General features: G+C 40.8%; 1 protein-coding gene across 1 annotated transcript in view; it reads right to left on the bottom strand.

The window, feature by feature from the left end:
• Positions 1 to 7075: 7075 nt before the first annotated feature.
• eprs1 (glutamyl-prolyl-tRNA synthetase 1) overlaps positions 7076 to 15433 on the bottom strand; it is a 51498-nt gene continuing 43140 nt past the window's right edge. The window contains exons 28-32 of the mRNA XM_063055746.1: positions 14626 to 14799; positions 11306 to 11466; positions 9203 to 9281; positions 8747 to 8811; positions 7076 to 7937 (exon numbers count right to left, since the gene is read on the bottom strand). Coding sequence (XP_062911816.1) covers positions 7787 to 7937; positions 8747 to 8811; positions 9203 to 9281; positions 11306 to 11466; positions 14626 to 14799 — 630 coding nt within the window. The 3' untranslated portion in view covers positions 7076 to 7786. The remainder of the gene's footprint in view (positions 7938 to 8746; positions 8812 to 9202; positions 9282 to 11305; positions 11467 to 14625; positions 14800 to 15433) is intronic.

The following is a 15433-nucleotide window of genomic DNA, read 5'->3' as shown; positions in this document are numbered from 1 at the left end:
CCGTCCTCCAATCTGACACACAGTTATCCACCACTACTCTCTGGCGTCTCCCATCTAGCCACTGCTGAATCCATTTTACTACTTCCATATTAATGCCTAACGATTGAACCTTCCTAACTAACCTTCCATGCGGAACCTTGTCAAAGGCCTTACTGAAGTCCATATAGACAACATCCACCGTTTTACCCTCATCAACTTTCTTAGTAACCTCATCAAAAAATTCAATAAGATTTGTCAAACATGACCTTCCACATACAAATCCATGTTGACTGTTCCGAATCAGACCCTGTCTATCCAGATGATTATATATACCATCTCTAAAAATATTTTCCATCAATTTACCCACCACTGACGTCAAACTCATAGGCCGATAATTGCCAGGTTTGCTCTTAGAACCCTTTTTAAACAATGGAACCACATGAGCCATACGCCAATCCTCCGGCATCATTCCCATTTCTAATGACATTTGAAATATTTCTGTCAGAGCCCCTGCTATTTCTACACTAACTTCCCTCAAGGTCCTAGGGAATATCTTGTCCGGACCCGGAGACTTATCCACTTTTATATTCCTTAAAAGTGCCAGTACTTCCTCTTCTTTAATTGTCATACTTTCCATAACTACGCTACTTGTTTCCTTTACCTTACACAATTCAATATCCTTCTCCTTAATGAATACCGAAAAAAAGAAATTGTTCAAAATCTCCCCCATCTCTTTTGGCTCCACACATAGCCGTCCACTCTGATTCTCCAAGGGACCAATTTTATCCCTCACTATCCTTTTGCCACTAACATAACTGTAGAAACCCTTTGGGTTTTTTTTTCACCTTACTTGCCAAAGCAGCCTTGTATCTTCTTTTAGCTTTTCTAGTTTCTTTCTTAAGATTCTTTTTACATTCTTTATATTCCTCAAGCACCTCATTAACTCCAAGCTGCCTATATTTATTGAAGATCCCTCTATTTTTCTGACCCAAGTTTCTAATATCTCTTGAAAACCATGGCTCTCTCAAACTTCTAACCTTTCCTTTCAATCTAACAGGAACATAAAGATTCTGAACCCTCAAAATTTCACCTTTGAAGGACCTCCATTTCTCTGTTATATCCTTCCCATAAAACAAATTTTCCCAATCCACTCCTTCTAAATCCTTTCGCATCTCCTCAAAGTTAGCCTTTCTCCAATCAAAAATCTCAGTCCTAGGTCCAGTCCTATCCTTCTCCATAATTACACTGAAACTAATTGTATTGTGATCACTGGACCCAAAGTGCTCCCCAACAAATACCTCCGTCACCTGCCCTGTCTCATTCCCTAACAGGAGATCCAACGCTGCCCCTTCTCTAGTTGGTACCTCTATGTATTGCTGCAAAAAACTATCCTGCACACATTTTACAAACTCCAAACCATCCAGCCCTTTTACAGAATGGGCTTCCCAGTCTATGTGTGGAAAATTAAAATCTCCCACAATCACAACCCTGTGCTTACTACAAATATCTGCTATCTCCTTACAAATTTGCTCCTCTAGTTCTCGGTCCCCACTAGGTGGTCTATAATACACCCCCATAAGTGTCACAACACCTTTCCCATTCCTCAATTCCACCCAAATAGCCTCCCTAGATGAGTCCACTAATCTATCCTGCCAGAGCACCGCTGTTATATAATCTCAGACAAGCAATGCGACACCTCCCCCTCTTGCCCCTCCTATTCTATCACACCTGAAGCAACGAAATCCTGGAATATTTAGTTGCCAATCGCACCCCTCCTGCAACCACGTTTCACTAATAGCTACAACATCATATTTCCAGGTATCAATCCATGCTCTAAGCTCATCCACCTTTCGTACAATGCTCCTAGCATCAAAATAGATGCATTTATGAAACTCTCCACCTCTTACTCTGTTTATCCCTAATGGTGCAAACAACTTTGTTATCTTTTTCTTCCTTCTCCCCTCATCTTCAGTCTGAGTGTTCCCATTCTCTGTCTCCTGCCTATCCTCCCTCACACACTGTCTACTAGCTTTCTCTATTTGTGAACTAACCTCCTCTCTCCTAGTCTCTTCAATTTTATTCCCACCCCCCAACCATTCTAGTTTAAAGTCTCCCCAGCAGTCTTCGCAAATCTCCCTGCCAGGATATTGGTCCCCCTAGGATTCAAGTGCAACCTGTCCTTTTTGTACAGGTCACACCTGCGCCAAAAGAGGTCCCAATGATCCAGAAACTTGAATCCCTGCCCCCTTCTCTAATTCCTCAGCCACGCATTTATCTTCCACCTCATTCCATTCCTACTCTGAATGTCGCCTGGCACAGGCAGTAATCCTGAGGTTACTACCTTTACCGTCCTTCTTCTCAACTCCCTATATTCTCCTTTCAGGACCTCTTCCCTTTTCCTGCCTATGTCATTGGTACCTATATGTACCACGACCTCTGGCTCCTCACCCTCCCACTTCAGGATATCTTAGACGCGATCAGAAACATCCCGGACCCTGGCACCAGAGAGGCAAACTACCATCCAGGTCTCTTGACTGCGTCCACAGAATCGCCTCTCTGACCCCCAACTGTCGAGTCCCCTATTACTACTGCCCTCCTCTTCCTTTCCCTACCCTTCTGAGCTACGGGGCCGGACTCTGTGCCGGAGGCACGGACACTGTTGCTTCCCCCAGGCAGGCCGTCCCCCTGCAACAGTACTCAAGCAAGAGTACTTATTGTCAAGGGGCACATTACCTCACCAAATTCTTAATATTCCTTTTCAATCCCTTTGGTTTCCTAATTGCACATTACACCTTCATGTTGAGAACTCTAATCAAACACATAATTTAAAAAGCTTCATATCTTAAAAGTTTTGTTATTCTTCCAATAATGATAGTCACACTGTACTCAACCTGCCAACTTTTTTTAAATCAATTAAAAATATTTCCCTCTGAAGATTTGTTGGGGGGGACAGCCTACCTGGGGGAAGCAACAGTGGCCGTGCCTCTGGCACAGAGTCTGCCCCTGTGGCTCAGAAGGGTAGGGAAAGGAAGAGAAAGGCAGTAATGATAGGGGACTCTATAGTCAGGGGGTCAAACAGGCGATTCTGTGGAAGCAGAAAAGAAACTCGGATGGTAGTTTGCCTCCCAAGTACCAGGGTCCGGGATGTTTCAGGTCGTGTCCATGATATCCTGCAGTGGGAGGGAGAACAGCCAGAGGTCGTGGTACGAATTGGTGTCAATGACATAGGTAGGAAAAGGGAAGAGGTCCTGAAAACAGACTACAGAGCGTTAGGAAGGAAGTTGAGAAGCAGGGCTGCAAAGGTAGTAATCTCAGGGTTACTGCCTGTGCAACGTGACAGTGTGTATAGGAACAGAATGAGGTGGAGGATAAATGCGTGGTTGAGGGATTGGAGCAGGGAGCAGGGATTCAGATTTCTGGATCATTGGGACCTCTTTTGGGGCAAGTGTGACCAGTGCAAAAAGGACGGGTTGCACTTGAATCCCAGGGGGACCAATATCCTGGCGGAGAAGTTTGCTAAGGCTACTGGGGAGAGTTTAAACTAGAATTGTTGAGGGGTGGGAACTGAACTGAAGAGACTGGGGAAGAGGCAGTTGGCTCACAAATAGAGAAAGCTTGGAGACAGTGTGTGAGGGAGGATAGGCAGGTGATAGAGAAGGGACGCGCTCAGATGGACGGTTTGAAATGTGTCTATTTTAACGCAAGGTGTATTGTGAACAAAGTGGATGAGCTTAGAGCGTGGATCAGTACTTAGATCAATGATGTGGTGGCCATTACAGAGATTTGGATGGCTCAGGGACGGGAATGGTTACTTCAAGTGCCAGGTTTTAGATGTTTCAGAAAGGACAGGGAGGGAGGCAAAAGAACTGGGGGTGTGGCACTGTTGATCAAAGATGGTGTCACGGCTGCGGAAAAGGTGGACGCCATGGAGGGATTGTCTACGGAGTCTCTGTTGGTGGAGGTTAGGAACAGGAAGGGGTCAATAACTCTACTGGGTGTTTTTTATACGCCGCCCAATAGTAACAGGGATATCGAGGAGCAGATAGGGAAACAGAGCCTGGAAAGCTGTCATGGTGGGAGATTTTAATTTCCCAAATATCAATTGGCATCTCCCTAGAGCAATGGGTTTCAATGGGGAGGAGTTTGTTATGTGTGTTCAGGAAGGTTTCTTGACACAATATGTAGATAAGCCTACAAGAAGAGACTGTACTTGATTTGGTATTGGGAAATGAACCTGGTCAGGTGTCAGATCTCTCAGTGGGAGAGCAATTTGGAGATAGTGATCATAATTCTATCTCCTTTACAATAGCATTGAAGAGAGATAGGAACAGACAAGTTAGAAAAGCGTTTAATTGGAGTAAGGGGAATTATAAGGCTATCAGGCAGGAACTTGGATACTTAGATTGGGAACAGATGTTCTCAGGGAAAAATACGGAAGAAATGCGGCAAACGTTCAGGGGATATTTGTGTGGAGTTCTGCATAGGTACGTTCCAATGAGACAGGAAAGTTATTGTAGGGTACAGGAACCATGGTGTACAAAGGCTGTAGTAAATCTAGTCAAGAAGAAAAGCTTACGAAACGTTCAGAGAGCTAGGTAGTGTTAAGAGATCTAGAAGATTATAAGGCAAACAGGAAGGAGCTTAAGAAGGAAATTAGGAGAGCCAGGAGGGGCCATGAGAAGGCCTTGGAAGGCAGGATTAAGGAAAACCCCAACGCATTCTACAAGTATGTGAAGAGCAGATAGCAGATGTGAAGATAAGACGTGAAAGGATAGGACCTATCAAGTGTGACAGTGGGAGAGTGTGGAGGAAAGAGCAGAGGTACTTAATGAATACTTTACTTCAGTATTCACTATGGAAAAGGATCTTGGTGATCGTAGTGATGACTTGCAGCAGACTGAAAAGCTTGAGCATGCGGATATTAAGAAAGAGGATGTCTGGAGCTTTTGGAAAGCATCAAGTTGGATAAATCACCGGGACCGGATGAGATGTACCCCAGGCTACTGTCGGAGGCAAGGGACGAGATTGCTGAGCCTCTGGCAATGATCTTTGCATCATCAATGGGGGCAGGAGAGGTTCCAGAGGATTGGAGGGTTGCGGATGTTGTTCCCTTATTCAAGAAAGGGAGTAGAGATAGCCCAGTGAGTCTTACTTCAGTGGTTGGTAAGTTGATGGAGAAGATCCTGAGAGGCAGGATTTATGAACATTTGGAGAGGTAAAATATGATTAGGAATAGTCAGCATGGCTTTGTCAAGGGCAGATCATGCCTTACGAGCCTGATTGAATCATTTGAGGATGTGACTAAACACATTGATGAAGCTAGAACCGTAGATGTAGTGCATATGGATTTTAGCAAAGCATTTTATAAGGTACCCCATATGCAAGGCTTCTTGAGAAAGTAAGGAGGCGTGGGATCCAAGGGGACATTGCTTTGTGGATCCAGAATTGGCTTGCCCACAGAAGGCAAAGAGTGGTTGTAGATGGGTCATATTCTGCATGGAGGTCAGTGACCAGTGGTGTGCCTCGGGGATCTGTTCTGGGACCCTTACTCTTCGTGATTTTTATAAATGACCTGGATGAGGAAGTGGAGGGATGGGTTCGTAAGTTTGCTGATGACACAAAGGTTAGTGTAGAGGGCTGTCAGAGGTTGCAGCGGGACATTGATAGGATGCAAAACTGGGCTGAGAAGTGGCAGATGGAGTTCAACCCAGATAAGTGTGAAGTGGTTCATTTTGGTAGGTCAAATATGATGGCAGAATATAATATTAATGGTAAGACTCTTGGCAGTGTGGAGGATCAGAGGGATCTTGGGGTCCGGGTCCATAAGACGCTCAAAGCAGCTGCGCAGGTTGACTCTGTGGTTAAAAAGGCATACAGTGTATTGGCCTTCATATGGAATTGAATTTAGGAGCCAAGAGGTAACGTTGCAGCTATATAGGACCCTGGTCAGACCAACTTGGGAGTACTGTGCTCAGTTCTGGTTGCCTCACTACAGGAAGGATGTGGAAACCATAGAAAGGGTGCAGAGGAAACTTACACGGAGGATGAGAGGTGACCTGATACAGATGTATAAGATGATGAGAGGCATTGATCGTGTGGATAGTCAGAGGCTTTTTCCCAGGGCTGAAATGGCTGTCACAAGAGGGCACAGGTTTAAGGTGCTGGGGAGTAGGTACAGAGGAGATGTCAGGGGTAAGTTTCTTTTTTGCTGAGAGTGGTCAGTTCGTGGAATGGGCTGCCAGCAACGGTGGTGGAGGCGGATACAATAGGGTCTTTTAAGAAACTTTTGGATCGGTACATGGATTTTAGAAAAATAGAGGGCTATGGGTAACCCTAGTAATTTCTAAGGTAGGACACGTTCAGCACAATTTTGTGGGCCGAAGGGCCTGTATTGTGCTGTAGGTTTTCTGTTTCTATGTTTCCATTTGTTACATATTCCACAACCATATATTGTTTTGAAATTATCTACAGGGATGGCATTTAAGACAAACTCACCATGTATTGGTAAACCAATTACTTAATTTTCTATTGCTAATATTGTCCTTTCATCTGAATGATTGATAAAGATAACTGCGAGTCTCACGACTAATCCTTGTGATACCTATCTGTAACCACCAGCCAACCTGAAAATGACTTAGTCCTACAGTCTTCTGCCCTTTAACTTATTTCCCACTTAATTTATTATCCTAATTGATTGAACACCTGTACGTTATCAAAAACCACATCCACTAGTTGTATTTTTTTCTACTCTGCAGGTTACACTCTTAGTTCTGATTGAGAAAGATGGTGAGGTGAAGTTTGATAACAATTTGCACATAAAGAGTGATGCCACGTTTGCAGATGCTCTGGAGCATCATCGTATGGCTGAGAAATATTGGGAGCCAAAGACAGAAATTCAGACTATAAAGTAACATAGAAGTAACAAGGACATGAAATCAGACTATTTTCAGGCTACATCTGCTGAAATAAGGTTTAAATCAATTAAGAGCATTCTCATTTAACTCAACAATGGTGGAGAATGGGTGATGGTGTAAGTATCATTAAGGAGGAGCAGATGAAATAATTTCTTGTTCTCACAGAATGGGATTTTGATGAGGTTTTATTTGCAACTACATTTGAGGATACTTGAGAAAAGATGAGTACAAATTTGGAGCAAATAACAGATTCAATAACCGTGGTCGGAAGGATGGGAAATGAGGATGTCAATTGTCAAGTGCCTGAGTACTTTAGCATTGTTCCTTATTTGAGGGGAGAAATGCCAACAGGAGATTTGATAAATGTATGGATGGTAATCAAGGAGAAAGATCTGTTCACAAGATCAATTTTCAGTCAGGAGGGAAAATGGTTAATTTACATGATCACAAGGAGGTGAGTCTCTTGCAACATTTTTAAAGATCTGAATATTGAAAACAAGTGGAAGGTAATAATGTCTTTTGTGATAAGATTGCTACAAAAGATGTGTAGGCAACCTTTAGAAATGTTTATACATTTTAATTAGCATTTTGGTAAGATATAGTTTGGAAATTTGTTTTTTTATTGACCCACAAGTATTAAAACCAATAAATTATACCATTCAAACCAAAACGGAAGAAATATATTCATTAAATGTTTATTAATGTTAAGCAGGGTATCTGTTCTAGATTTATTTTTGACATTTAATAGGCTCTAAGGGATTTGTATTTGTTAGTCATAGTTGATTTCTTATAACTGGGTAAAAATACACAAAAAGATTAAAGTAACTCATTCATTACTCTTATAAAAACATTTATAGACAAAGACATGATCTTCTTCACAGTTCATATCTTCATTAGTAACTGCGACCAAAAAGTACATAATGTTGAGCAAGCTCCTTCCCACTGATGCATTTGGTTCCAGGTTTTAATTCACGAAGAGGTTTGAAAGGGATACACAGACTCTTGGCTCCCATGGATGGTGCTCCAGGTTCAACATCCTGATCCCTGAAGCATAGAAGTAAAAACATTTATTTTTATTCAAAAATGGCATAGTTGCTTCGACTTGATGGGAAAGAATAAATTAGCTATTCTTGTACACAATTGATAATTGTAAATAAGAAGTGGCTAAGTATTTTAAAGATCCACAAGTGCAAAATGCAAGAACAATCTTGCATTAAGGGCTCTCACCATATGGGGGCATGCACTCTTTTGTTATGACCATCAGGAAGAAGGTACAGGAGCCTGAAACCCCACAGTGATTTAAATACAGCTTCTTCCCCTCTATGAACACTACCTCATCATTTCTTTGTTTTTGTACTATTTATTAATTCTGTAAGTCAGTTATTTTATGTTTTTGCACTTTATTGCTGCCACAAAACAAATTTCACTACATTAGTGATTAAAAACCCAATTCTGATGGTGATTTATGCAATCAATGTCCAAAAGTACATAACAGCCACTCAAATACATCTAACAAATTTATTCACTGTTGTATTATATGATGGTATGACAGCCCAATTGATTACAGCAATAGGCAGAAAGCACATTGTTCTTTTTAATAATATTAATTGAGATATTAGCTATGACTTCTGTAGGATCAGTTTGCTCTTTTCAAGATGTCACAAAATGTTTTCTCTTCACCCAGGGCAGCAGATAGCTTTAACAATTGCTTAACATAAACCCACTCTTATATTAAAAAAAATGTATCCAAGAATCAATTCTAGATCATTTTTATGTAGAAATTTTAGCCATAGTGCAAATACATTAGGCAGCAAAACCACGTCAACATTTAACAACACAATGTTTGTAATTACCTTGTTGTTGTTTTCTTGACCCAATCTTCACAGTCTATGCTTCCACAAAAAGGAATCTGCACAATCTGAAATGTGAGACAGTAATGTAAAATTATATTACTACTATCGTGATAATACTTGAGATGGAAAACTACTTCAGGTTTTGATAAAAACAAATAGCAAGTTTCTTCTGAACTCTGCCATTAACCAACATGACAATTCAGTTTCTTTGTATTATATTTCACTCCACTTACACATTGGCTTGCAAACGCTAATGCCAATCTGTAGCGGCAATGCTAAAAGACTTGCGTTTCAGAAGACTGTATGGAGACTCCCCTAATACAAGATCTGACAGAAAAAAAGGCAGGGCTAGGAATTACTCGAGACTTGCTTGCATTCCAGTATAAACCCACATTAGGTACAAACCAACTGTACTAAGTGTCAGGAAAAGCAGGCAGTAATAAAGTGAGATCATACCTTTCCGGAATCTAACTCTCGCTGAAATTCTTCCATTGTGTCAGTCAAAACCATATGGTCCTTTAGATCCCGAGCAGCCCTTATAATAATACAAAAAGAAATATAAAATGGTCAGTAAAATTACAAAATATACAAAAGTAAGCTTTCATCTCAAGTCCACAGCACCTACTGTGCCCAGCTAATCCCATTTACGTGCATTACCCTCTTAGCCTACTATGTGTAGGATCTTAACTGTAAAGAAGCACAACATCTTAAAGTATAGTAAGAACTTTGGAAGTGATTCAGCCATTCAAGTAACAGTAGAAATAATCAGCAATACATGGACTTTTCCAATAATGGGGAACACAGTATGACACAATTTTATTAAAGCAAAACAGGCAACGCCAATCAAACCTACATCTCCCGATTCTTTAACTGAGTTAACACTAATTTTTCAGGTGCCTAGAGAAATAAAAAACAAGGAATTACAATTAAAAAGTTAGAAAGCCCAATCTTTTCTTTTGAAAAGCATTTTTATGATTTGTCGGCATTTGTTGTCTAGTCCCTATAGCTTGAGAAGGTGGTGTTGGGGTACTTTGTTGAACAACTTAAAAGGTGTTCCCTCGAAGCTGATGGGTCACAAGTTTCAGGATTCAGACTCAGCAACATTATTAAAGCCTTTCATGGAAAACACATTCCTTTAATGGCTGTGAATTCCCAAAATCCTGGATGTCTTTTACTCTCCACAGATCAGTTCAGCGGTAGAGTTTTTAACAGCTGAATGAGACATTTATTTATCCAGCATCCTCTCCAGATGGTAAAATGGAAAGCACTAACCCTGGCTATGAAGGGGGCATTTAATATTTTACTATTAGGGGATGGCTTGGGTGGGGATGAGCTGTGCTTTTCATTCAAAAATGTCAGACTTCTAAAACTAAAGGAGAAACGCTCCCAGGAATTGTCCATGTTGAGATGTTAACTGATTATTTCATTAGCAGAACAGATACCTTAAGTCTCACTGGCAGTTGATGACAGTGGGAAAGGAATACTCCATTGGTGGATTTTGATTGCAAATTTGCAAAACTGCAAAATCTTATTGCATTTCCAAGGTACATCTTGGAGAAGGATCTCAAGATAGTGATGTTCCCTTTCACGAGTTCCCCTTGTCCTTCTTAGTGGTAGAGGTAATGTTCAAATAGCAAGGACAATTAATCAGTTTGGATTTTGTAGATTAGTATTGTGGCCACTGTGCAGCAGTGGTAATGGTTGAGTAGGGTCTGGAGGGCTGACTGACCTTTCCTTGCTCTAAAAGTCTGTTCTCATGGCATTTAAAAAGCAAGGAATTATATTTTCCAAACCATTTTCTTGTTAGAGTGGATTTCTTTTTGGGTAGATGATTTGTTAACACTTAAATGACTTTGGCCACCAGACTTCTATTTTAACTGTTTGACAAAGGACTGTGGATTGAGTCCACCACAATGGGCTTCCTAAAAGAGGTAAATACCAGATGCTTCTGGTGCCTGATGCTGTAGTTTTGAAGGCAGTATCACCTATACATTATAAATATTAATTGTATGAATTGTCTTCTATGTTAGCACGTGAAATGCCAAATAAATGTATCGTAGACTTAACCTACATTCCTAAAGGCTGTAGATACCAACCCGGACATGTTGGCGTCAGGAGGAAAGGATGGTGTGATATTTTGTATGTAGCTTCAATAGGAAGCATTGTCTATGCATTGTCTGTAACTTTCTCAGTAGCGATCGCCTTTGTGTTTAGCATATAAATATCGAGCCCACATTTTAGCTAGCAGACCTTTCTGCGGAAAGCGTCTCCGTCCATTAAGATGCCTGCTGTACCTTGCTGTGTCAAATAAAGAAGCTGCTTTGTATCTACCAGTGACTCTGTCTCTCCGGTAATTTCATCCACGCTACAACAATCTTATTTAAGCAGGAAGCCAAAATGGTAATACACTGTGCTCTACTCTTGTTTTACACCTTCTACAGATGTCTGAGAAAGAGATTACCTTAATAAAAATGGCCCAATAGCCGGCAAGGTATGGCAAATAATTCACATTTGTACAATGTAATACTTATAGCACTACTAATTTCTGATCATTTGTACCTGTTATAAAGATTGGTTTGGATTTCCTCCAATAGATTCTTCAGTTTTGTCTCAGCAGTAGCCTCTGGAATTGTAAGTTTGTCAGCAGTGTCTCTTCTGACAGCTACAAATTGCTGTTTTTCCATATCTCGTGGTCCAACCTCGAGCCTGATGGGTACACCCTAAAATTAGAAAGGAGAACATCTTAGTACACCTCCCCTCTAAATATACTTTTTCTGAGCTACTCTTACTTCCTTAGAAGGTTGCACGTCATCTAAGCATGGGGTGGAGAGTATATTGACTTATTGTATCTCAGCCTAGTACTGAAACACCAATGCTCTTGATCGCAAGATCCTTCAAAAAGTAGTGGATACTACCTAGTCCATCATGGGTGAATGCAAACACGAGGAAATCTGCAGATGCTGGAATTTCAAGCAACACACATAAAAGTTGCTGGTAAACGCAGCAGGCCAGGCAGCATCTCTAGGAAGAGGTACAGTCGACGTTTCAGGCCGAGACCCTTTGAAGGGTCTCGGCTCGAAACGTCGACTTTATCTCTTCCTAGAGATGCTGCCTGGCCTGCTGCGTTCACCAGCAACTTTTATGTCCATCATGGGCAAAGCCCTCTTTACCTTTGAGCACTAGAGTGCTGTAGCAGGAAGGCAGCATCTATCATCAAGGACACCCACCATCCTGGTCATGATGTTGTCAGGAAGGTGATACAGGAGCCTCAGGACTCATACCAGCTGGTTCAGTACCAGTTATTATCCCTCAAGTCATCTGGCTCTTGAACCAGAGGGGATAACTTCACTTGTCCCATCAGTGAAATGTTCGTACAACCTATGGACTCACTTTCAAGGACTCTTCATATCATGTCCTCAGTAATTATTTTTTATTAATTATTATCCTTTGTATTTGCACAGTTTGTTGTCTTTTGTATACTACTTGTTTCTCCGTCCTGTTGGATATGCTTTTTCATTGATTATATTGTGTTTCTTGGATTTACTGTTTTTGCCTGCAGGAAAATGAATCTCAGGGTTGTATAGAAACACAGAAAACCTACAGCACAATACAGGCCCTTCGGCCCACAAAGCTGTGCTGAACATGTCCTTACCTTAGAACTACCTAGGCTTTACCCACAGCCCTCTATTTTTCTAAGCTCCAGGTAGCCATCCAGGAGTCTCTTAAGAGACCCTATTGTTTCCGCCTCCACCACCGCTACCAGCAGCCCATTCCACGCACTCACGGCTCTCTGCGTAAAAAACTTACCCCTGACATCTCTTCTGTACCTATGACATAAATTTACTTTGATAATAAATTTACTTTGAAGTCGTTGAAAATAGCACCATTTTGTAGTACTTAAATACACAGATGCTGGGTTAGCTGTGCAATGGTTGCTTATGAAGCAATAAACTAGGTAGAAGTATCGGGGTGATAACTAAACGGAGAATGTCCATAAGTGCTTGCAATGTGTTGGTTAAACCATCATCAAATAAAAATAAAACTTTTGAGCTCTAATTGCATTTACTGGAACATAAAAGCAAAATGATTCAGATGCCCTAAATTTTAAACAAAAATGGAACTGCAGGAAACAAAGACAGTACCTATAGAGTAGTGTAGGTTTGGTCGCCGGCCGCTCGACCTTGGTTTTCGGTCGGGAGCCGGATGCCTTGAGAGATTCGGCGGGGGGGGCGGGCGCCCGATCAGGGGCCGCGGTCGAGTGGTCGGCAACTTGGGCTGGTTCCCCCACCAGACTAAGTCTGGTGAGGAGGGTGTGAGGACACCCAGCAGGACTAAAAAAAACAAGACCTGACAAAAGGCGGATGAGCTCCTTGTGAGCAAACGGCCATCTTCCATGGAGGAGATTAAAGCCTCACCACGTATCTACGAATCGTATGCTATGCACCTAGTTACATGATGAACTTGGGCGCTGCACCGTGTGCCTGGACCTGCCCAAGGCCTCCACATAATGAAGGGCCGAGCTCAAAGAAGCGGCCGCGGCTGGAAGCCAACACGGCCTTGGGCTCGAGTTCGGTGGGGACAGCGGCAGGCGGTGCCAAGATGGCCAGCAAGAACAAACTGGAGGAGAGGCTGTACTCGGTGCTGTCACAAGATCAAAGAAGATGGAGGTGCATAGCCACCAACCCCGGATTAAGGACGGCACCCACTGACTGACTGTCTGACTGACTGATCTATAGAGTTAAAATAAAGAGTCAAGATGAATAATATACTATGCATCATATAAACTCTGTTTGGTGGAAATTTCCAACTCTGACTAGTTGCATTTGATGACATTCTTATTTTAGAATAATTAAACTAGCTATTTAAATCCATTGTGCAAGAAGGTTAAAGCTGCATAAAAATTTATTGACTGATTTCAGTCCACTAAATAGATTTACTAGACACACCTTTTGAGGAAAGAGCTGACTATTCCTGCATGTAGCAGAGGTTTGAAATTCAGATTAAAGAATGCATTCTCTCACAAGCACAAGTGCAAAACAACCATTAAGGAGATGAGAGAACAGAACTATTACACCAGCCATCCTTCATAGGAAGGACTTGATCACCATTCATCTTTTGATTAGCATAGCTTTACACTGCTTTGACTGCTTGCTATTTAACTGCCCAAGGCTAACTGGCTGACTAAAGACTGAGTGTCTATGAATTCACCAATGTAAACTACTAAACTCAACAATATTTAAAAACAGTTAACAGTAAAATAAATTGAAAAACACGACAGTTAATTATTAAATTCTATCAATTCCAAACATATATTCTAAAATCACTTCTTCCTCTTCACTGAAATTGATGGTGTCGTGGCTCCAGCAGGCAGATTGAAAGCTGTGGGATGTTGACATCTCGGATAGATTCCAAACGCAATCCAACTTCATAGCACAACCAAATGACAGAGTAACGACTTTCACTCAATTCTGGGTTCTCCCATTTAGGCTTCCCAGCCTATGCAAGTGGTTCAAATTGCCATTCAGAATATTCCCCAAAAAAGTGCCCACAATTTATCCTAACTGCAAAAGCTTTTAGCTTATATAAAATTGTGTTCAATTTCCAGTACGACAATTGATTTTCATGTCTTATTTGCAACAGGTAACATTTTTTACACTGCAGTATCTAGAATATGACTGTAGCAAATTACAGCAGCTTTGAAAAAGTTCTCTTTGACTTAAAAGTGATGTCACAAGTCCTCAAAAACTATAATTTATAGAGCTAAATTCAGAGTGCACTTCAGAAACAAAGCCAAAAAGTCTTTGCAACATACAGAAAATGACAGAGGAACTCAGCAGGCCAGATAATATCAATGGAAAAGAGTAAACAGATTTACTTACTTTCAACTCCCAATGGTTGAACTTCCAGCCAGGTGAGTAATTGTCCCTCAAGTCAGTTCGAGCACGGATTCCAGCATTAATCAGGAGATCAAGATACTGATTACACTTCTTTAATAATGATTCCCTGTCCTCTTCTGAAAGAGTATTCGTGATCCCACAAGGTATTATTATAATCTACAACAATGAAAAAATTAATTGTGAAATAAAATCGATGCATGCTCATTGATTTGTAAACTTCATGCTCATTAAGTTAAAGATACTGGCATGGTGAAATAGGCTAGTTTCTCACCTAGTCTCATAAAATAACATGGCTCTAGATAGGAGAGAATGTTTCACCTATTATTTGCTTTATGAAGGTGAGAACTAACTTATTGTCACTAAATAGATCATTCTTTTTAATTAACCGATTCTCAGCTAGGCTCATTAAGCCAAAAGTAGATTTTCCTTATAAAGATATGACTAACATGCATTTATTCAGTGCAAAATAATAGTTTTGTTAATCATAGGTACAAATGTTTGTACAAAGGAAATCTAGATAAATTTACACTTTGCTAAAATAGATGTGAATATAATATCTATTAGTTACTACTAAAATTGATACCCAAGGCTTTCATATGTTCAATGGCTATTCCGTAATTAATTAACAAAAATTGGATTTCTAATCTATAGTCTGAATAATTATCTGAAAATCTGGTCACTCAACAGAATTTTCTACTTTAACAAAAAAAATTGCTTTATTTGTGTGTAAATCGGTTTATTTCAGTAACATGTACCGTGGTACAATGGAAAACATCATTTTGCATGTCAT

The sequence above is a fragment of the Mobula hypostoma genome, chromosome 8, assembly GCF_963921235.1.
Source record: "Mobula hypostoma chromosome 8, sMobHyp1.1, whole genome shotgun sequence".
In the NCBI taxonomy this organism is placed as follows: Eukaryota; Metazoa; Chordata; class Chondrichthyes; order Myliobatiformes; family Myliobatidae; genus Mobula; species Mobula hypostoma.
Note: the sequence above shows the minus strand (reverse complement) of the source record. Positions and strands in the feature narration are given on the sequence as shown.